Consider the following 17,293-nt stretch of genomic DNA (forward strand, 5'->3'; position numbering starts at 1 on the left):
CTCTCTCTCTCTCTCTCTGAAACTGGGTTTTTGTAGTAGGCCCTATTTTATTTATATTTTTAAAAGAGATTTGAACTGATGAAGTAGTATGAAAGACTATAGCTAAAGCAAAGTGAAGACACACTGGATGCTATAATTTCAGTTTCGCTTCTTTAGTTCTTACATCCCAGACATAAAAAGCTTGATGAAAATAAACCGGATGCTATTCGTTTTGTATTCGGTTTGTTTCAGACACGCTTTATGCTTCTTCTTTCCTATCAAACAACTATCATCTTTTTCTCCCCTTCTTCTTTTTTATGTTTGTTGCTCTCTTGTGACACCTCTAATCTTCTGGCGCTCTTATGACTTAATGCAGTTGCGAGCGCCGTAAAACCTCTACTAAAACAAACGGCTTTATGAAATTAAATACAGTCAAACCTCTGTGTAAAATGGCCTCCCCCATGTCAAGGAGAAAAGTGGTAATATACATGTGGCCGTCTTAGGCAGGACTGATCAAAATGAAAAAAGCAAATTATCATTCTCTTCTGAGGTCGAAACCAGGGCTGATCTCTGACTTTAGACTGCTGTAAGGCTAATTCAAAAGGGTTTTTGTTTTCTTTTTAAAAAGGGGGGTGGGTTGCTGTAAAAAGGTTTTTTTTTGTATTGTTTTGTTGGTTTGTTTTTTCGTTTACAAAAGCTTTCTTTTCTGTTTGTTGCTGATTTTGTGCAAGGGTAAAATAAACGAAATATTATGTAGCAAGGGAGAGAGAAAGAGATCCTTTGATAAAGATGTTCAGTTTTTAATAATTGATATTTAATGTTACTTGACTCTTTTTAATCCCTGAGTTTTTTCCACCGTTTCCTGGAGTTTTTTCTATAGATAGCCATCTAAACCTGGTGCACTATGTCTCATTTATAACCTCAAAAGATTGCCTCCAACTTCTAAATGGTGGAAACAAATATTTTACCCAAAAAAACTTGGTTCAAGAATATTTCGAAAAGCAAGCAAAAGCTAGCAATAAATAAAACGAAACAGTTGTCACTAGTATCAGACGCTCCCTGTGTCCGATGAGAAACTGGGTTATTACCACCGGAGCTCCCAGCGTCCACCCCCGGGGCGGTGCCACTGATTGAAGTGTCTTTAGACCATTCCAAAAGGGGGGGCATAAGAATTTCTCGTTCATGCACAGTAGAATTATAAATGGGCTGATTCATCAATGTCACGCTCATAGCTGTGCCTGATCTGCAACAGGGAACTGCTGCTTTTTCTTTCTTAATCCTTACTATTGTCATTTTCCTCTACTTTTGTATGTTTGTCACAATCTCGTGACCCACTATTTCCGGGGTGCCTTGATAGTCGAAGCAGACTTTTTGCTGTTGAAGCTGGAGAGGTGAGCAGAGTAAGTCTGATTCCCTGTAAGGACTTCTCTATTGACATCCACCCCTTGGCGCTCATGAGTCATATGACCTTATGCAGTTGCGAGGGCCGTAAAACCTATACTAAAACATCCCAGTGTCCGATGGGGTTTAAAGAGTGAAATCATCAATTGCCAGCTCATCGCAAATTTCTTTCCATCGCTTGTTTATAATTCTATTAATTGGAATAATTGTCTTCTGTTTTGTCATACAGAGCTTGCCGTTTTTCCACCACAGCAATGGGTGCTTCCATCTTGATTGCATAAAAATCATGTAATGCAATGTAAGGACTCTGCTTTCACTTTCTGCCGGAAAGGAAACGGAAAATTTTAGTGTAGCCTTTAGTGGTTTATTCTCGACAGAAAGTCAAGCTCATCTCTGTATTGAAACTGGACGGAAAACATGACGTAGTGTAGTGCTGATATTGAAACATAGAGCCGTTCTCGTTTTCTCAGGTGACGAACGGCGGGTTCATTAAGGTGAAAGCGCAACAGAAATAGAATCCAGTGTGTCTGCACCTTATGCCATGTGAGGCAGCAAACTTGAAAGGTCAGATCATTTTTACTTCATTGGTAAAATATATTATGAGGTTTCTCTTCTCAAAGTGACAGTGAGTGGACTCCTCAAGATTTTGGCCGAAGTTTACAGATTTGAAAAGAGTATTTTGATTTTCTCATGAGAATCACATTTTGTTGTGTATTTGAGATCAAGCAAAAGCTTCTAGTACTGGTATGCCGAAGGCCCAGGAAGTTGTCTCGCTAACAAGGCAATCCCCAATGTCCGGATTGGATGCAGGAACAACTTTACTTTTTACTGGTGTAACTGGCAAGAGATGATGATCCAAAGTCCTTTGAAAAAAAATTGAACAATTGGTTGGAAGGTGCCACATGTAGGTCCTACTTTATTTTGAATTTCCTTCTATTGCTTCTGTCTGTCTTACTTTTCCTTGACAACTATCTATCTATTTTGTCTATGTAGGCCCTACTCCTCTTTACTGAGATGTAACTAAAGGAAAATTTCTGTCCACAAACTTTTGTTTTCCTTTACTAAATGCAATAGAGTCCCAGCAGGAAGACAAGCCAAAAGGAAAAAACGCACGTAAGTTTTTTGACATCTATAATATACCAAGTTGCATCTTATGTACTTATAAATACATATATATGATTTGGAAAATAAATATATATAGACTTTCTGCACTAACAGCAATTTGCACTAACAAGTCTCTTTCTCTCTGTCCCCCTCTTGTTGCTTCATCTTGCCCCCCTCCCCCCAAATGCACACTCAGGCTCTCACACACATACGCGCTCTCATACAAACACACACACACACACACACACACACACACACACACACGCACACACACACACACACACACACTCACACAGAAGCATAATTATAACGTTATGTTTCAGAAGAAATAACTCCACAATTTACTTGCATGTTTTTACAGTGGAATCCTGTTAAAACGAGAGGGAGGGGACTAGTGCATAATGTCCCTTATAGTATAGCAGGATTCTAGTTATAAGGGATTCAGTAATAAATTCAAGGGAAATAATGAAGTAGGCCTACTTTATGAGTTTGGTGTTCTGTATATTTCTCTTTGTTATCTCCCCTGATGATGATTTTGTTCTTGGTCTTAATTTTATTAATCAAAAATTGAATCAGGTTTCTTTTTCTAGCGATGTTGACAGCTTGGCGTTGGCGTTCAGAAAGAAAGGGCTCTAGGCTAACTCACCCGCTGTGTTGTTCCCCATCCCACCACACAACTCCGTGTAGTGCGTTCTGTCTGCTTGCGCACGTCACACATTCGCTCCATCCATCACAGCACTGTGATTTCCATCCCCGCATCAGAGAAGGGAGAGGCATTGTAGGCCTAGATAATCTAGATTAGGCTGGCCTATCACGCGATGCGTTCTGCTTGTCTGCGCATGCCATACCCTCCAGCCTTCATTGTTGGCACCCGTGGGCTCTCTCATTCTTTGTTTCGCTCAAGGAGTTGTAAGGTCATTGGTTTCGTTAGATAACCAACAAAATTCTCAACTGGCGAGGTTTTATGTATAACTGGCCTATATGCGCTGTGCACAGCAGAAGCAATATTCCGTTATAACCGACTCACATGTTTGTCTGATTGCACTGTAGCAGTATTTTATTTACAAAGATAAAGAAGGGGGAAAAAGGGGGTTTTGGAATAGTGTTTTTATAACAGACTTCTCATTTTTTCAGGACTCATTATAAGTGGACTCCACTGTATATGTGCGTGTGCTTATATTATAATCATAATAATTAAATATAGGGCCTATATTATTTATAGTAGTTTGTCCATCCATGTCTGACGAGGAGAATATTTCTTAAAGAGAATTGGAAGAAATAAGGTTTATAATCATTTGTGGGTTCTGTCAGAGCCAATGAGACCAATTCTGGCAGATACGGTATTTTATTTAATATGATCTATATTAATAAAATATTCATTTGTGAGGAATTATTTACCCACCATAACCCTCCCCCGTATCTGTTTGGCAGCTGTGTTTGACTGGAGAGATGCCTTCAACCTGGAGAGTTGCCTCACAGAAGAGGAGATCATTGTCAGAGATCAATTTCGAGCCTACTGCCAAGACAAGCTTATGCCCAGGATTCTGGAAGGCAACAGGCATGAAAGTAAGTTCATTGAGTTGCGTTTTTTTTTTAGAGTTTGCTTAAATTTTATGCCACTAATAGGTCCTCCTGCTTCTTTATTTTATCTCTGTCATTCCTGTCTGTCTGTCAATTTTTTTCTTAACACTACAACGCTTTACTCAAATGAACAAACAACAAACTCAAACTTTTAACCCCCTTTAAGAACTCGGTTTTAGTTAGTAGGCCCTAGTTATTTTTGAGGGACGAAGGTTTCTAGATAGAGATTGGGCTATCATCCTTCATATGAATATCTCTATATATCTTACATTTCTGTAACAGACTTACCAGCATCTGTGATGTAACAGTTAACCTCTTCCCCATCTCACACAGATGATGTGAGGTCAATTCTTGAGTGGGGAAGTTTTCTTTTTTTACTTTGTCAACTACTTCTTCTCTTTCGCCATTGTGAGCCAAGTTTTCCTCTGAAATGAATAAAGGCTTTTCCTTTCATTTGTGAAAGCTTCTCATTCTGTTTTAACTTGGACCGTTGCACTTTTACACTTTTCTGAAGCATTCCTTTTTTATTTCAATGTTACCAATGCCTTTGGTGAAACTGTTTAGTCTTTGTTCTCGCAGACGAATGCGTGAGTTCAAATCCAGTAAACTTAAATTGACCTTGAAAAGCAAGGTCAAAGCAGCGTACCTTGTAAATGATTTATACCTTGGCCTTGTGGGTGTAAAACTTTACAATTAATAACTTTTTATATTTTTACTCCGTAGAGTTACGATGGTTGGCGGGTGTTCTGGTGTGGTTAACTCTTTCTTTCCTGTCAGACATCTTATCTCTTTATCTCTCCTCCTCCTTTTCTCTGTATATTATTCTATAGTAACACCTCTAATCTTCAGCACTTATATGACATAATGGTGCTACAAATGCTGTAAAACTCTTCCTAAAACGGAAAAACTAAACTCCTCAGAGTTTGACCTGAACATAATGCGTGAGATGGGAGAGTTGGGAGTTCTAGGCCCAACCATCACAGGCTACGGCTGTGCTGGGCTTTCCTCTGTGGGCTACGGTCTCATCACAAGAGAGCTTGAAAGGTGAGTAAGAAAGATGGAAACATATTTTATATTTACATTTTAAAAGCTCTTATTTTCTTTCAAGAGAAAATCAGACTGACGGATGGTCATAGGGTGCTACTGGTTGGTCCTACTTTTTAATGTACCCTTTCTTATTTCTGTCTGACAGTTTTGCTGCTCCCAAGCTTTAAATGACAGTTTTAGTGTTGATAATCTTCTCTTTGCACAGTCTCAAACTACACAGGGCAGATTTTTTAAATTTTAATATTGGCTTAAGTAAGTTTCCTTTTTTCCATTGTTCAGACAGAGTGTGCCTCCCTTTTCTCCTGTGGTTTTTAAAATGTTGTTTGAAGATGCCACTGGGGTTTTTTGTATGTCATAGACATACAATGTTTCTATTTATGGCAAACATTTATATACCTGGTACATTATCTACATGGGTGGTTGGCGGGTGCTGTGGTGTGGTTTGCTTCTTCTTTCCTATCGAACATCTGTCATCCTAATCTCCCCTTTTTCTTTTTTATGTTTGTTACTCTCTTGTAACACCTCTAATCTTCTGGCGCTCCTATGACCTTATGCAGTTGCGAACGCCGTAAAATCTCTACTAAAACTAAAACTAAACATAATCTACAATGTTTTCAGAGTGGACAGTGCGTACAGGTCTGCTATGAGTGTCCAGTCCAGTTTGGTCATGTGGCCGATATTTGCTTATGGAACGGAAGAGCAGAAACAGAAATACATTCCCAAGTTAGGTAAGATATGGACTTTTTATTTTATGAACCTGTAGACTCATGCCTTCAAGATTTAAAACACCATTCATTATACAAACCTGCAGTCTAATGCTGTGAAGATGTTGAAGGCTTTTCATTGTACAAATTTGCAGTATCCATTTTTCAAGATATTTTTATGGTCATAAAACAACGGCCTTTTTTAGATTTCCAGTATTGGTGTGATAAAAATGTCTATTACTTGTATATAGTATCCTCAGCATAGTAGGATTTTGATTTGTGTACTATATTTCCAGTTATTGAGACATTTTCCCCTTTTCTAAAGTCATAAGTTAGTGTAGGTCAGCACTGTAAAAAAGAAATTTTCTCAGAGCTACAAAACTGACTTTTATGCAATTATATTAGGACCATGAGAATATCTTACAGAAAAGAAAACATACAGTGTGATTCTTTCAAGAGATGTCAGTTTGATGTCCTGAATTTACAGCCACTAAAACCTTTCATAGAGTTAATACTGGCACAATGGAGTTAACTTTGGTTGTTTGGATTGTTTTCGGTTTTTTTCAGCACGAGGAGAGCTGATTGGGGCTTTTGGCCTGACAGAGCCGAACCACGGCAGCAACCCAAGTGGTATGGAGACCAATGCCAAATACAATGCTGATAAAAAGACCTACACACTGAACGGAGCCAAGACTTGGTAAGCGTTCTTGTTTGATTGAGTATACATTCTGTAAACTGATAAGATTGGATCAAATTTGTGCTAGATCATTGTAAGCTGAATTTTCCACAAAATGTCTCACCATCAAGAAGTCAGATAAGACTGGAACATTTTGATAGCCTTATGCCGTGTCCATTGTAATTGTATGTGGTTTGTTGAAATTTGTCAGCACACAAAACAAAACAAAACTGCACAATTCATTACAATGTTCTCCCTCACCCCCCCATTAGTTTTAAGGTAGAGGCAATCTAATTTTGGTCATCAAACAGGAAGGAGGAGAAGAATTCCCTTGTTGCAAAGATATTTTGTCAAGTATTTCCATCTCTCTGCTGGGATATAGTATTCCACTCACACCTGATCTGGTTAGCTCTGACAGTAAAGTTCAAAGCAGTCTACCTCCGAAATTTTGTAAACATTGTCAATGTTGGTGGAAAACTTGCATCTAATTATGCCATTACCGCTATCTTTTCAGGATCACCAACTCGCCCATCGCTGACCTAGTCGTTGTTTGGGCCAAGTCAGATGTAGACAACAACCGGATCCGAGGTTTCCTCATCGAAAAGGGAACCAAGGGTTTGTCTTGTCCCAAAATAGAGGGGAAGTTTTCGCTGAGAGCGAGCGTCACAGGGTCTATTGTCATGGAGGATGTGGAGATTCCGGAGGAGAACTTGTTGCCGAATGTTCAAGGATTAGCGGTAAGAAATTGATTATGTTGTGGTCTAAATGTGAGACTTGAAAAATATAAGGTTGATTCTTTTTTTTTTTATTCTAAAACTGTTGTGAGGGCTAAGTTTAGTGTCTTCTCTCATCATTTAAATCAGAAGAGAGTTGTTTGTAGTTTTGTTTTGTTTTGTGTGCTGACAAATTTCAACAAACCACATACAATTACAATGGACACGGCATAAGGCTATCAAAATGTTCCAGTCTTATCTGACTTCTTGATGGTGAGACATTTTGTGGAAAATTCAGCTTGTCTAAAAATGTGGACCCTTTGTCCATGGGTGGTTGGTGGGTGTTCTGATGTAGTTTGCAGTGGTGGCATATAAACACCTGCATTTAGATTATTATTTGGAATTGTAGTTGTGAGTAAATTTGCTCAAGAATGACCTGTGAAATTAAATGGGGGGTTTTTCCCTGTAACTCTGAAAAGACAATCTTAGAAAATAAAAAAGTTCACTTATTGTCCTTAGTGTTTGTTGCATTCGTTTGCCGGCTCCCTTTCAGAGAGTGGGTTTGACGCAAAAGGTGGAAGTGGTTTGTCATTAAGTTATTTCAGCTTTGAATATTTATATAATAGACATTTTATTTCCTCCAGTTTACAATAGTGACTGTCCAAGATGGTCATCCATTGACATGAAAAGAAAAGCGTTTGTTTTTCGACAGGTGGACAGCCCTGGACAATGCCATCATAATAATTTTTTGTGGGAAGTAGGTGTTTGTGCGAGTGATTATCTTGAACAAGTAGCTGTGTATTTTGGAGGAATTTTTTCAATTTTTTCAATTTTGTGTTTGTCATTGATCAGGGCCCTTTTGGTTGTCTCAACAACGCTCGCTTCGGTATCGCATGGGGGAGTCTTGGAGCTGCTGAGTTCTGCTTGGAAACTGCCAGGCAATACTCCCTAGACAGGTGAGTGCTCAGAATACGTTTATATGTCAGATCTAAGGTAAAAAGGGTCTTAATCGATTCAACATGGGACAAATTCATTTGGCATCATGGTCAGACCCGCAATCAGTAAAATAATCTTCCTTTACTTTAAGATATACTGACATGACCCCTTGGTGGGTTTATTGCGAGTAAAAAGTGGTTAACCTTGAAGACCAGTCACTATGGCTGGAGTCGTGCCATTTTCGCATATCTGGTTGCGACTCTCAAAACAGATCTACGTTGATCCTGTCCATAACTTATAGCTTTCCATCTCTGACCTAGTTCTCCTCTCGTGACATAACGCTCCATTGCGTTGTTACCACACCAATTATAATGAAGTTCGGGTGTAGAGATGAAAGACAACTGCAATGATCAGGGAAACAAAGTACTCCCTTCTGATTTGGCCTTGCAGGCCCTACCCACAAAGCATGTGAAGTAAGTTCAGGCAATGGGCTCAAACACGAGGGCAATGTTTGGAAAAAACCGTTGCTTTTTGACAACAGCACAGGGGGGTTGGAAGCTGGTTCTGGTAGGTTCCACTTTTTTCTTTTCCTCTATTATTTCTGTATCTATCTTACTTTTTCCCAGCACAAAGTGATCATTATTTCGTCAATATGCTTATAATTTCTACTCAAACAGACAAACTGATACAATTATGGATATGTACTATTTTCATCTTGATGTTTCGTTCTCAGAATTCAGTTTGGCAAACCTCTGGCCAAGACACAACTAATTCAGAAAAAGTTTGCAGACATGCTGACAGAAATCTCTCTTGGCTTGTTTGGCTGCTTGCAGGTCGGACGTCTCAAGGATGAGGGAATGTGAGTTGTACTTGTTGTTAACTTTTTGATGTATTTTTGGGGGTGTACCATACACCTGTTGAGCCAGAAAAAGAAAGAGAGAGATGGGGAGTGAATGATTGTAAGATAAAGATAGAGAAGGGGTGGAGTGAGAGAGAAAGAAAGATGGAGAATGATGGAGGCAAAGAGAGAGATTGTGAGAGAGAGAGAGAGAAAGGAGTATAATGAGTAAATTGCGTAAGTCGTTGATACATTCTTCATGAAAATATCCCCTTCTCATTGTACGTCCAGGGCGACACCCGAAATGATCTCTGTCCTGAAGAGGAACAACTGTGGGAAGTCTCTAGACATCGCCCGCAGTGCCAGAGATATCCTGGGAGGGAACGGAGTCTCAGATGAATATCACGTGATCAGGCATGTGATGAATTTGGAGGCTGTCAACACTTACGAAGGTAAACAAACTGGGACAGTGTTGGTGGGTGGGTTCAGGTAAGGGGGGGAGAGGGAGATGGCAGTTGTACTGTAATACAAGACTCATGCAATGAATAACCCAAAATTTCTCTGACTAAACTAGGTTGACAGTGATGTTAAACAAATCGTTGAAAAAAAGACAATGCAAAATTTAAAAATTGTTGCATTGTAGATTTAATATTCTAATGTACATGTGATATAATACACTCTGTTACTTTTCTTTTTCTTTTTCTTATAATCAAGGGAGACGAATTCATTTGTACTTTTTTCTTGAAGATTTTCTTTCATTGAAGATTTTTCTTATTTGAGGGTGGTAAGTTTCGGTACTTTTCGTTTCAAGTGTGAGGAGATTTTTCAGTTTTCATGATTGACATGAGTGCACAGCTCGTTTGTGGCTCTGGATTCAAAATTACAGTAACGAAAGTTGCAAGTTGAGAATTGGTATTCTTGTTGTAATTTTGAGGGTATAAAATTTCTAAACACCCTGCAAAACAAAAATGAAGAGTTGTGATGTTTCAACATATTTGAATTATTGTTTTCTGCTTCGCCATGTCTTTTTTTTCTTTTTGATCTATTATAATGCCTAATAAGTTTGCTTCATTTTCTTTCAAGGTTTTCATTTATAATTTTATATACTTTGCTGAGCAGTAGGTCGTAGGGTGCCACTTGTGGTCCTACTTTTCTTTCTCTGTGGTCTTGCTGTTTGTCTGCCATACCTTTTCCCTTCGCTAAATGACCGTTAATGTATCAATGTGCTTTTCTGTACTCACACTTACCCTGTTACCATGACCAGTGCTTCTGTGGAGTATCTGAATTTTTGTATGTGTGTGTGTGTGTGTGTGTGTGTGTGTGTGTGTGTGTGTGTGTGTGTGTGTTTGTGTGTGTGTGTGTGTGTATGTGTGAGCAGGTTGTCATTGGTAGGCCTACTTTTCTTTCCCGCTGTTCTTTCTGTTTGTCTGTCTGTCACTGTCGTAATTTTTCCCTGCACTAAATGACTATTCCTGTAAGTTATTGAATCAGTATGCTTCACTTTACTCAAATTTATCTTGTTACAATGTACTATGAACAATGCTTTTGTGAAGTAAATGAAGTTGGGTTGTTTTTTTGTTGTTGTTTTGTGTAGGTACGCATGACATTCACGCCCTGATCCTTGGAAGAGCTATCACTGGTCTGCAGGCTTTCACAAGCGACTGATGCTGGACACACACAACAAGACTTTCATTTCTGGAAGGATACTCTGCTGATAAAAAGCTACTTAAATAGAGAGGAATTAACTCTTAGTATGTGGCATGCCAGTTTAGCCAGTTCGCATCATCGCTCGGTTATTTACAACAATTGTAACAAATTATACCAAACTCCAGTCAGTTGTTGTTATCAAAAAACAGTCTATATGTTTTATGCTCCAGTCATTCAGATCTACTCAGTTTGGTGTTCATTCTATGGAAATAGGTTAAACAGGAGTGGTGCTACTGGTAAGTTTGTGATGCTGAAAATTTTAAAGACAAAATAGGCTGGGTACAGAGGAGAAATAGCCTGCCATGTACTAGGAGTTAAAGGAGCTTGCTTTCACTGAAGATACCTGTGCTGGTGAATTTACTTGAACTGGTTCTCAGTTGGTCTTTTTGTACTGGCTGGCTCGTTTTGACATTGAAAGTTGGCTTGCCGTTACGGGTTGTGGCTTTTTATCTTTTTTCTCAATTGTATTGGAGATTTGTGGAGAAGGGAGGTAGTGTTTGCCTTTGATTCTGTGCATTTTTAATTTTAGAATGGGATGAGGTTGTTGAGCATCCTATTTTTTGCTGTCTCTATTAGTAGGATGTGCACTTGTTTGTATTATCATAGAATTTGAAAGGAACATGTTTCTCTTTATAATGTCTTTCTACCTGGAAATATTGTGGAGAACTACTTTCTCTTGTGGATAAAAAAAATCCAGGGGGAAAGGGTCTTTCAGTGTCCTGCACCCTGATTCAGGATGAGAAAGGCAGTGACGATGACTTTTTGTCCTATTTTATTGTCCATGGAATCATCGCACTATTACAGACTTACACATTTCTTGGGATGCACATCATAAGACATATGTGGAGGTTTTTCTTCCTAGCATATCGCTTGTTGTTTTTTGTGTCGGTGAAAAAAAAACGGCCCCAGTAGATTTTTTTGTTTGTACTGTGCAATGTTTTCAGAGGTAACAAATACCTGTGTGTGAAAAAAAAAACTTCCTCTGCTCTTGAACCATTCTAAAGACAGTTTTCTTCTTAATGCAGAAAGAACAATAGTGAGGTGGGGAAAAAAACCGGGTATGTGAATGTATTGGTGAAAAAAACTTTCGATGATAATTGATTATTGGTTTGATAGTTTTGTTTTTCTGTCTAGTCATTTAGACTAGTTGTGGTTTATGTTCAAGCGCTTACACCTTGTTAAAAAATGTGTTTCCTTTTTTCCTCTGTATTTTTCAAAATGAAGATACTTTCATTTTATGGTTGTAAAGGAGGATCAAAGCTTTTGGCATTTAATGAGTATTCTTGAGAAATTTATACACTTCTGGAGACTTGTATCTTTAGTGCTTGTTGACAGGGGGGGGGGAGGGGGTTTAAATTGCTGAGACTTTAGAGCGGTTGTTGTTGTTTTGGGTTTTTTTGTTTCTTTTTGTAGAGACCGTGTAGAGGGGAGTTCCTGAAATCCTGTTAACCTTGTGTTTGCTATTGTTTTGGGAATTTAAAATATTTTAAAAGGACCATTCTTGAAAGTGCTGGTAATTGTTATCATGAAATGAAATTCTTATTCAGAAGCATTTGATAAGGGTATACATGCCGATAATGTTGTTGACAAATAAAATGATTTGTAAATAGTAAGTGCCGGAATGTTTTCTTACATTTATTTAATATTACTTCCTTATGTTGAATATCCCTATCAGCAACTGGCAATTTACAATCTGGGTGCTTTGTAGATGGGTTTTAAGTGTTTTACACCCTCTTCAACACAGTGTTTGGTTGGTGGGTGTTCTAGCGTGATTTGCTCTTTCTTTTCTATCAAATATCTATTATCTATCCTACTTCTTTTCTATATATGTTACTCTATAGTAACACCTCAAATCTTCAACACTTATATGTACTAATTTGTGTTGCAAGTGCTGAAAAACTCTTACTAAAACTAAACTACAAAAATGTCCAACTCATTTTAGATCGTTATGAAGGGGGGCTTTTAGTTAGGACTCACCCGCACTGAGCAGGAAACCACTTCCTTGCAGACAAGCAGAGTTATTGGGAGGGGGGGGGGGGGACGCCTTTGAGGAATTGAGCTCACTTCTTCCATTTTAAAGGAATGATGAAAAGCGTAACTGTTACTTCACAGAAGCAAGTAATCCTCGCGGTTTTTCAAAATATGATCTGGAATCTGGGTGTATCCGTTCACATATTTCTGTTGCTTGTGCTTTCAATTTCAAAACAATAAGTGTATGTATTGACAGATTAGTTAGTAAGACTCCTCCATAGACCATTGGGAAAAGTGACATATGACAGTATTATACTAAACTGAGCAGTCGGAATAACGAGTTTAGCATTTTGATTGATCAATTGATTCAAATAGTATTACTTTCCAGCTGTTGTTTTCTGACATAAAACTAAAACAAACATTTCAAAGGCATAAGAAATGCATGTTTAGCAGTTCCCATTTTCAGTCCAAGTAACAAAAACTGTGATGATGTTTTTGCTCACAGCATACAGTCCGTAGGAACATCAAAGTCATAGGTAATTTTCTGTACCTGGCCTTAAACCACTTGTCTTGATCACCAATTATAATTCGAAATGTTTGTGTGCCAGTTTGACTTTATTTATTTGTCAGCTTCTTTCCTGTCAATGCAAACATATTTCATCCTTATAAATCTCTCCTCCTTTTCTTTTGTATGTAATGCTCTAGTAACACTAGATCTAACATCTCTAATCTTCGCACTTGTATGACCTATTTGTGTTGCAAGTGCCGTAAAACTCTATTTGGGGGGCTCTCGTGGCCTAGAGGTTAAGGTGTTGGCTTCTCATTCAAAGGTCCCGGGTTCGAATCCGGGTAGCGACCAAAAAATTTTCTTCTCTAAAATTGTCTCCTTTCACCTCCTTTCCTGCTCTCTTGCAATGTTCTGTTGTCTGCTTTCATTTCCACTTTCTGCCCCCACCCCCTCACCTCCTTTGCCCTCTCCTCTGGGCTCCTGACTCTTTCTGCAGCCTTTCTACTGCTACTCCTTGGCTCCTCCTTACTGCTGTCTTTCTGCCACACCCCTGATCTTCTGATAGGAAAGATCTACACCTAGCCGTCTCGGACAAGGGCGAAAAATCTCGGAGGTCCCGTGTGCAAGTTGCGCACGTTAAAGATCCCTTGGTGGTCTAAAATCGATAAGAGTAGGCTTCGGCCGCCACCCGGGCAAAATTCAAAATTTCCTACCAACTGAAAATATTAGGTGTGTCCCGTGCGCTCATATGACCTTATGCAGTTGCGAGCGCCGTAAAACACTTTACAAAAACCAACAAAACAAAACTATTTAAGCTTGATCCTTTTGTGATTTCAATTACTATGTTAATGTCCCCACCATGTTATGAGTGGAGGCTTCAAGGCTTTGATTATGATAATTTATTCAAATCTATAATTAAGTAAGTCAACGTTGACACAGTATAAGTCATTTTGGAGAGCTAAGATCTATATTCAGAACTGCTGTAAAAAAATTGGATACTTGAAGTCCGAACTAATCAATGTATTACTGTTATCTACTTTAGCTGATCTGAACAGATGGGCAACGGGGACCACTAACACGCTGGGATAATAATAATAATTATTATTATAATAATAACGATAATAATAATAATAACAACAACAATGACACTAATAATAATAATAATAATAATAACAATATACTTATTTAGAACATGCGAACGGAGAAATGAATGAGAACCATGATTGTCGAAGTCTGTTTCAGATCTGAGACATGATGATGAAAAGAGTGCCGTCGATAGTTTAGAGGTTATCCAGGGTGCCCATTAGGGGTGGGACCGGGTCGGGCTGGGTTGGGGGCGATCGGCCCACTCGCCGCCTGATAACAAACGCATTTTGTTTTTAAGGTGACGAGTCGGGCGATTGTTTTCAGGTGACCGAGTCGGGCGATCGGCCCGACCCACCGATCCCAACCGTGAAATGGGCACCCCCGTATTAGAATAACGGACTTGCAATCTTATGGACCCGGGCTCGGATAGGTTTGAGGCTCTTCTCAGTCCAACGATGTGTTCATTGGAAAGGCACACCCCACGGATTCTCCTATTTGGCGTAATAATAATTATAATAATAATATAACATTTATGTAGCGCAGTTCCCAAAAAAGTAGCTCAATGCACTTTACATTGGAATACCCATTTTCAAAACCTTTCTTACTTCCTTTCTTCTCATGCATTGATTTGTGGTCCTATCAGAAATGGACGCTGAGTTTGGAGGTCCCACCCTCTTAAGTAGCTTTACACAGTGTTGCAACGGGCGACCGGGGATTCAACCAAAGGTTCTCTACACACTGTACTACTCTTTGGTTCAACATTATCGCATTTTATGATGATGATGGTGAATCATGTCCACCTTGTATACGTACCCTGAGTGTGTGTGTGTGTGACTGACTGTGAGCTATCTATCTATCTGTGTAGGCTACGTGAATGTTATACGTCCCCATCAACACAATTTTGATCACATAGGACCAGGTGGTATGTGCTTTCTACCCTTTCTATCTGAGCGAGCCCAGACTTCCTGGGATACAATATTATACCCTAAGATATTCTGCATGCGGATATTGAACCCTCATCATTTGCATGACAGATGAAAACCCTAATTGCTACACCTTTTATAATATATACAAGTTAAATGGCATGCAGGCCTACACTCCTGGTCTCGACTGGTCAGGGCATGTAGCATCAAAGATACAATTCTCGAGGCAGTATTAGCCCTAATCATAGTGCGTCGTTAGCCTCGTGGTAGGCTTTCGGGCTTGCAACTACAATGTACGTGTATTATAAGGTTGTGGGTTTGAATCGCCTTTGGGGGCCCTTCTTTGTGTGCTTGGGAAATGCAATTTACACAAAATGTCTTTACTTCACCTAGGTGAGAATGGGTGTCTTATCAGTTTGTTAATCTCTGAGCGCATAATCAGCTGCTTGCACTGCATGCTCCCGGGAAGCTGAAAATGTTTCATCTGAGTGTTCTAGGGTCTGCTGGTATCATTTTAATAAGTGTTAAGCGCATTTGAGCTAATTGCTGTCCCCGCTACTGCTGCTGCTGCTGCTACTACTACTACTACTACTACTACTACTACTACTACTACTACTACTACTACTACTACTACTACTACTACTACTACTACTACTACTACTACTACTACTACTGCTGCTGCTACTACTACTACTACTACTACTACTACTACTACTACTACTACTACTACTGCTGCTGCTGCTACTACTACTACTACTACTGCTGCTGTTGCGGCTGCTGCTGCTGCTACTACTACTGCTGCTGCTACTGCTTCTACTACTACAACTACTACTACTACTAACTACTACTACTACTACTACTACTACTAACTACTACTACTACTACCACTACTACTACTGCTGCTGCTGCTGCTGCTATTACGTCACGCTCATAAGCAAAGGGCCTAGCTCAGAGTTAGGCCCTTTGCATTCTTTGTGTTCACGTGCCTTCCCATGACCCATTTCAACGTTTGAATTAAAATATTTTTTCCAAAAAAAGAAAAATAGTGAATTAGTTGCACTAAAATGATATGCATAACTCATACTCATATATTTGAGTTAGGCATTCTTGTGCTTCAAAATGCAAAAGGCTAACCGAAACATCATGCTCAACCGACTTCCACCGTCACTTCAGCGTTTGCCCACATAATTTGACGTCAATGTCTCGGAGAAGAGAACAAACTACTCAGCAAATAATGCATATCTAGAAAATGGTAAGTTGAACCTAAGCTTACAATGTTACGTTCCTACTAGTTAATTACATGTATTATAATGCATTCTAAAGTCTAGATGTAGCTATGATATTTGAGCAAAGGATGGGAATACGAATTGCCTAACTCAAAAAACCGGCTTCGTTTTGTGGATTATTAACATAATTTTCACGTAATGATTTTTTTTACAAAGCATTTAGGTGAATCAGATATAAAAAATTCTTCATCTTTTATTTTAAAAAATAAAAGACAAATCGTTTATATTTGCCGCTCCTACAAGTAATCAAGCCTTAGAATCTTAGAAGAGGGTAGTATGAGTTACGCATTAAGTAAATTGTTCTTCCCACGAAAACCCTGATTTATGCAAAGTGTATTTTTAAAAATATTATTTTGATTATTATACCTATTCAATAATAGATTTAGATCTTGATACCTGCTGTAATTCATTTGCCAGTTAGTTTTTTATCACTCAATCAGTAATCATCTATGTACGGTAATGCTTCAGCTCCCAGATTATTAATTATAATCAACATAACCAAACATTTGTTGGAACTATCGTAAGCTTTTGCCATGGAACAAATAATAACAACGAAGAAAAGGTTTTATAAAATTTAATGTCAAGAACTCCAATGAAAATAAGACGAATAGGGAGAATGTAAAAAGATGGGAACAAACCTGTCCTCAGAGAAATTCGCGCCCGCAACCCGCAAGTTGCGCGCGCAACTTTTGCCGTCAGCGCAACTTTCGCGCAACTTTCGCGCAACTTTTACCATTTTCGTGAATTCACGAATTTTAGCCAATTTCCCGCCAAATTTGGGAAAATAATAATAAAATTTCATTAAAAACACCGAAATTTTCTTCCACGACTAA

At 38.8% G+C, this 17,293-nt stretch overlaps 1 protein-coding gene across 1 annotated transcript in view; it reads left to right on the forward strand.

Annotated features, from left to right (window-relative positions):
- Nucleotides 1-12,299, forward strand: part of LOC101859638 (glutaryl-CoA dehydrogenase, mitochondrial) — a 12,997-nt gene extending 698 nt beyond the window's left edge. The window contains exons 2-11 of the mRNA XM_005098349.1: nucleotides 2,455-2,493; nucleotides 3,916-4,050; nucleotides 4,986-5,109; nucleotides 5,731-5,840; nucleotides 6,384-6,513; nucleotides 7,007-7,229; nucleotides 8,058-8,161; nucleotides 8,875-9,000; nucleotides 9,271-9,431; nucleotides 10,574-12,299. Coding sequence (XP_005098406.1) covers nucleotides 2,455-2,493; nucleotides 3,916-4,050; nucleotides 4,986-5,109; nucleotides 5,731-5,840; nucleotides 6,384-6,513; nucleotides 7,007-7,229; nucleotides 8,058-8,161; nucleotides 8,875-9,000; nucleotides 9,271-9,431; nucleotides 10,574-10,644 — 1,223 coding nt within the window. The 3' untranslated portion in view covers nucleotides 10,645-12,299. The remainder of the gene's footprint in view (nucleotides 1-2,454; nucleotides 2,494-3,915; nucleotides 4,051-4,985; nucleotides 5,110-5,730; nucleotides 5,841-6,383; nucleotides 6,514-7,006; nucleotides 7,230-8,057; nucleotides 8,162-8,874; nucleotides 9,001-9,270; nucleotides 9,432-10,573) is intronic.
- Nucleotides 12,300-17,293: the final 4,994 nt, after the last annotated feature.

The sequence above is a fragment of the Aplysia californica genome, unplaced genomic scaffold, assembly GCF_000002075.1.
Source record: "Aplysia californica isolate F4 #8 unplaced genomic scaffold, AplCal3.0 scaffold00180, whole genome shotgun sequence".
NCBI lineage: Eukaryota > Metazoa > Mollusca > Gastropoda > Aplysiida > Aplysiidae > Aplysia > Aplysia californica.